Source organism: Sinocyclocheilus anshuiensis, unplaced genomic scaffold (assembly GCF_001515605.1).
Source record: "Sinocyclocheilus anshuiensis isolate Anshui unplaced genomic scaffold, SAMN03320099.WGS_v1.1 scaffold451, whole genome shotgun sequence".
Lineage (NCBI taxonomy): Eukaryota > Metazoa > Chordata > Actinopteri > Cypriniformes > Cyprinidae > Sinocyclocheilus > Sinocyclocheilus anshuiensis.
This window is the reverse complement of record NW_015549630.1, coordinates 162,548-168,672: the sequence shown is the minus strand read 5'-3', so window position 1 is coordinate 168,672 and position 6,125 is coordinate 162,548. Positions and strand designations below refer to the sequence as shown.

Here is a 6,125-nt window from a genome sequence, read left to right as displayed (position 1 = left end):
CAATTAAAAAAAAAAAAATAAAATAAATAAAAAAAAAAAAATATATATATTTATAATTAGGGAAAATTATGCATTAACAGGATTGAGTATTTAATACTATTATTGCTCTTCTCCCGAAACATCTAAATAAAAGGATATACCCTTCAAACTGCAAAAAAAGCAATGCAGTTAGGCCCTTGTGTAGGTGTTTGATATTCTAAAACATTAATAAAGGTCTGGATTGGGTGAAGGAAACAGCAGAGAAGTATTTTGCCTCTTCCTCCCCTGGAGTCTCTTTAGTCACAGGTGAAAATTGGTTTTCTCTACAACTGACAGTGCTGTCATGTTTATCTGCTTGTACTCAAGGTGTTGGCAATGGATTTATTGTAAAAATGATTTGTGGAGCATGAACTTGTTTTATGTCAAGATAAATCGTCCATCCTTATTCCTTTAGACATGTTTGCATCTCAGCAGCTCTGCGCACATAAATTGTTCAGCTGATTGATTTGATAAAAAGTAGCAAAACATCTTCCATGGTATTCCTTCGCTGAAGAAGACTAGAGCGTGAAACACATTGAATTTATTTGCTTACAGCAGAAGTTCCCACTGGAAAAGAGCTCATTTTAAAAATGCTGAGTTTGACCTCCTCCACCACTAATTCAGGATTCGTTCATTACACTCTTTCCAACCCTGACATATTTGACAACGAACGTGGGCTTGTTATTGTTGAGCCCTTTGCCTGTAAGTTTCACTGGCCTGTGGAAACACTAGTATAAGTACATTTTTGCGTTTGACCACAAGCACATACATTCATTCATCAATATTTCAGCTGCATGCTTCAGGGATTATTGCGGATTCTAAAAGGAGATGTTCGTGAAGTTGACACGGGCAACTGGATTAATAGATTTCAGATGTACGTTGGTTCTATAACAGCTGCTAAATTGTTAGTGCTGTGTGAGTAATGTGAGCAGACAGTGTCTCTTTGCATAAAGTGGTGTGTTGTACAGTTGGTTTTGGCTACAGACCTTCTGCAGAAATTATTTAGAGTCAGAATGAAAGATAAAGTGTGAAAGTTTGTATGCTTTTGTCATATGGAATCAAATTGTATTTGATCTTTTGAAATAAAGACGACTATAAAACATATTGTAACTTTCGGAAGTCAAAACCAAAAATAATAGTTATATAAAAGTAAAATGAAGTATATTGCTTAAACCTTGTGCTGCCCTTGGCTCCGGATATCCTTCTAAATTATGAAGTTTGATTTTAAGAAGGTCCCTGATCATTTCGGTCACATTTCAATGAGGTTAGTAAAGGAAGGATCAGTTAAAAAGTATATTGCATGAATGGTGGTGTTAAAACATCTGCCTGCAGGGGAAACTGGAGCGCGCACACACACACACACACACACACATACACACAATCTTAGGGTCAGAAAGAAAGGTGGAAAATTGTAATGAAAAACTGAAATATGACTCTTTTGGGTGCAAAAAAATAGTAATAAAAATGTATACCCCCTTAAACTGGAATTTACTGCTAATATACACTATTATTCAAAAGTTTGGAGTCTGTAAGATTTTTTAAATATTCTTGAAAGAAGTATCTTATGCTCATCAAGGCTGCATTTAATCAAAATACAAGAAATGTAATGCATTTAATACATCCTTGCTGAATAAAAGTATTATTTTCTTTTAAAAAATAAAACCTTACTGACCCCAAACGTTTGAATGGTAGTGTATAACCAAACAAGTACTCTTACATTATAGCTATGCTGTGTCCCTGACGAACTGTGTGGCTTAAAGTGATGACTTAGCAAACAAACCTAAAATATTTTGGTAAGGTACTGTACCCAGACTGAGCTGCTTATTCACATGGAAACTCCACTCCACTCAGTCCATGTGGAAACTGAAATGCCTTCGAATGTTTCCATCTGCTTTTAGTCTGCACGATACTATAAAAGTGTTAGTATTCATAGCTCTGTGAACCTGAGGAGGCTTAGAACCATATAAAGTCCCCATGCAAAGCTGTTCTGTCGATGAGATGAAAGCAACAGATGTGTTGTTTGTTCTGTGCATACTTTTCTCCCTATATTCCTACAGTTCATTTAGAAATTATTTCTAAATTAAGTCAATACAAGGATGGTATATTTATACTACTATAGGTCAATAACAAATACAGTATAGTAAAATATGTAGTGATTCTCAGTAAATGCTAAAGTGGAAAATAGTGTGGCGCTTCAAGTGTTGTGGGTATTTTATTTTACTTTTTATGCTCATTTTTATGCTCAGTTTTCTTGACTTCATGAATGAAGGAATGGTGTAAGGCATGTGTAATAAAGAGCCGTTCAATGTGATTTCATTATTATCAGAGTACACTACTATTCAAAAGTTAAAGAAATTAGTACTATTAGCAAATGCATTAGATTGAGCAAAAGTGACAGTAAAATATTAATGCTGTTTTTTATTTTATATTCATTATATACAAAAATATTAAGCAGCACTACTGTTTTCAATGTTGATAATAATAAGACATGTTTCCTACACAGCAAATCAGCTTAGAATGATTTCTGAAGGATCATGTGACGCTGAAGACTGGAGTAATGATGCTGAAAATTCACAGGAATAAATTACATTTTAAAATACAGTAGTCAACATTTGAAGTGGATCAAAGTTGTCCTAAAACCTAAATGTGTTCTTGTCTTAGGACAACTTTGATGAACTTTTTCTGATCCACTTCAAATGTTGACTACTGTATATTCAAATATATTTGTCATTTTAAATATAATACTACATCACATTATTACTGTTTTACTGTATTTTTGGTCAAATAAATGCAATCTTTGTGAAACTTTTTTCAAAAACATAAAAAAGCAAACTTTTGAATGGTAGTGTAGATAAAATGCAAGCATTAGACTTAAGTATTACACTTAAAAAAAAAAAACTGTTGAAAAGTTGAATTGACTATTTGGTTGTTTAGGAGCTGGCGAGCTGTGGATGGAACAAGAAGGAGAAGCATAGCCTTTCACCCAACGTTGTGGCCTTCACACGGAGATTTAACCAGGTAAACAATATTGTGCTAGTCAGTGTAGCCAACAGGTAAGATCATTTATTAAAAGCTTTATGCTGCTCCAGTGTTTATTGTTTGCTAAACTTAAAACTTGTCTTAAATTGACAGCTGGTTCCATGAGCTAAAGACTGTCTTGCTACATGTGTAATTGTGGTATAAAGAAATGTTTATTTTAAGATATGTTTTTTTTTTTTTTTTAGATTATTAATACTGGTTATTTTACTTGTAGTTTCCTGATGCATTGGTAATATCAGTAAGATCTCAGTTTTGTTTCCATACTATAACAGTTTAAGAGACAGTTTCATAACATTGTAATTTTTTTCAGGGTTCGAGACCTAGGTCCATTAGCACCACCAGAAATAACTCATAATAGAGGTCAATGGATGTTATTATACTGAAAGAGGAACATTGACACTGTGTTTTAGTCGCAACTGCACTAATGCTAATTTGACACATGGTCAGCTAGAAACCTCACTATATAGCTGATAAAGTATATTTTATGTAGACTATTTTAGAGCCTGCCATTTAGGCTCTGTGTTTAACACATGAGTCTATTAGTGTGAAACAGAAGTCCGTTAGGTGTCCACTTATACAAGCTCAAATGGAGGATGCATGTTGCTTCAGATCACATGAAATTTGTATTTTTACTAGATATTACAGTTTTTGTAGCACAAACAGGTGCCTCAGATAAAAGACAAAAATCCATCATGCTGCTCCATTTAGCTATTTTATCCAACAGCTACATTAACTCCTTTAGATGAATAAATACACTGCACTGGACACATCCAACAAAAATTGAGTTTTCTAATGCCAGCCACTCTTCTTTGTCTACTTCAGTTTTGCCACATTTTTTATATGTGGCATTACAGGCATTTGAAAGGGTCAGTGAAGTACATAATAAATAGTACTTACACATACAGAGCTGATGTTTTACAACAGCAGATTGTAAACTTTCAGACAAAGCACCACTTTTGACAAATGAAAACAACATCCAAGTACCACCTAGTCAGAACAATGTTCCTTGAGTCCCTGCATTCTCTTTCTGCACACCACACACACATCCTTACACACATTATAATGACCTGACCAATTCATCAATTCACACAATTTTACTGTAAATGCACAACACTTTCTTTATCCCCATTTCTGAAAATACGCCTATAAATATATGCTTACGAAGGTCAGTATGCAGTAGGAATGAATATGATTTTTATTTAAATGGCATTTCATTTTGGCAGAGCTTAAATGTCTTGGAATGTTGATGTAAGTGGTCATTTGAGGTCTGCAATTACACTTGCCATTTCGGTCTTTTTAATGTCATCATTAACAACCAATTTCTCATATTTCCTGAGTGAAAAAAGAAACGATTCAGTTTTGCTGCTTAGCTTCATTTGACTGATGTTCTGGCACTTTTTAAAGCCTGTACATAAGAGAAAACACTCTGTCTGAAAACTGTTTTTCAAATACAGTTTTTCTCATAAATCGATGATTTACGGTATTTTTTCATTAATCTGTTTATTGTCATTTTTAGGAGTGTATTAAAGCTTTATTTTGAGATCTAGTGTGTGCTGCACATTTTGAGTCGTTGCTGAGAACAGTTGTTTTTTTTTGTCATCACAGTAATTACATAACATATAGCCATAAATTATATGCATCCATGTAGTTTTAATTTATTTTTTAAATCCTAACTTTAAATCTAAACTCTTATTCTGCAGAGATAACCATACATTGTGGAACTCATTTAATTCACTTACTATATTTTCTTCTGTTAGGTCAGTTTCTGGGCAGTGAGGGAGATATTGACGGCTCAAACATTGAAAATCCGAGCAGAAATATTGGGCCACTTCATCAAAATTGCCAAGGTGAGACATTCTTTGGTTTTCACTGTTCCTTCAGCCAGTGCAGCTTGGTTCCTTTATTTACCGTTAGTTATTTTTTCTTTGTCTGTGTTGCCATGGCAGCAGAAATATAACTTACCCTATAACTTCCAAGTTCAAGTTCAGTCATTTCTTATTGTTTGTATTCACATCTGAATTGCGTTTGGTATCCTAGTAATTGTCCTTGGCACTGGCGTTACTATAACTGATGGTGTTTTATTAGAAATTCAAGCATGGGCACTTTCAAGAATTTTCCTTTAACAATGGGCAATTTTAATGACGTTATACAAGTCTTGATGGATTAAAGCCTTCTGTTTTAAGTCAGTGAGAATGGGTAGAGACATTGCACAGGAGTGGTGAGTATTTATGGCATAAAATGAGGATGAGAACATCATACAAATGGCTTCATCTGACTGAGATCCATCTCAGACTCAGTTTAAACAGCCTGCAATATATCAGTTTTTCGTCTGCCTCCATTTGTGATTAAACATTGAAATCACAAGAAAATGGAATCCATTACATTTCTGAATTATCTTCAAGTGACGATAGTAAACAACACATGCAGAATATAAAAAGCCCTTATAGTGTCAAAAATGTCCTCATTATTACTCTCAAGCTAAACACTAAGCATATTTTCTCATTTCAACATAACTTTATTCTCTTGAATCATCTCATGCATTTTATTTGACTTTCCATCTGTCTTGTAATTGCTTTTAAGGTGTCATTTAGTACAGGTACGTTACGTATTGAGAGTAAATATTGTGAATCCACTTTAAAATTAGGATTTTTAAAATTGTGATTTTAGATTTCCAGTCCACTTCAGTTGTTCAAAGTAAATTGCTAACTTCTAAATCTGTATAGTGACAGTAACATGGAATTTATTGCTTTTGAGTTTTATGTTTTGATTTTCTAAATCAAAATGACACCTTATATGTTCAAAATTAAGGTTATGTTCGGAAACTCTAATAAAAATTAGTAGTCATTATTAGCCACTTCTTCTTCTGTATGACCTATTGCATGTGATTTTTTTTTTTTTTTTTAGCTTTAATTTTATACATTTAAAGATAAATATTTATTTTGAAATGATACTTCAAAAATTCTCCAAACAATCATGCAGTTATTTAGAACAGTCTCACACACACACACAGAGCCACAGGCTGCTGTAAATTCAATCAGTCTACATGCGCTCCTGAAACTCAATGTACC

The 6,125-nt window shown here is 33.5% G+C and overlaps 1 protein-coding gene across 1 annotated transcript in view; it reads left to right on the top strand.

Moving 5' to 3' along the window:
• The window catches only part of ralgps1 (Ral GEF with PH domain and SH3 binding motif 1), a 112,890-nt gene that overhangs the window by 20,356 nt on the left and 86,409 nt on the right, over positions 1-6,125 (top strand). The window contains exons 6-7 of the mRNA XM_016448603.1: positions 2,953-3,036; positions 4,815-4,904. Of these exons, the coding sequence (XP_016304089.1) occupies positions 2,953-3,036; positions 4,815-4,904 (174 nt within the window). The remainder of the gene's footprint in view (positions 1-2,952; positions 3,037-4,814; positions 4,905-6,125) is intronic.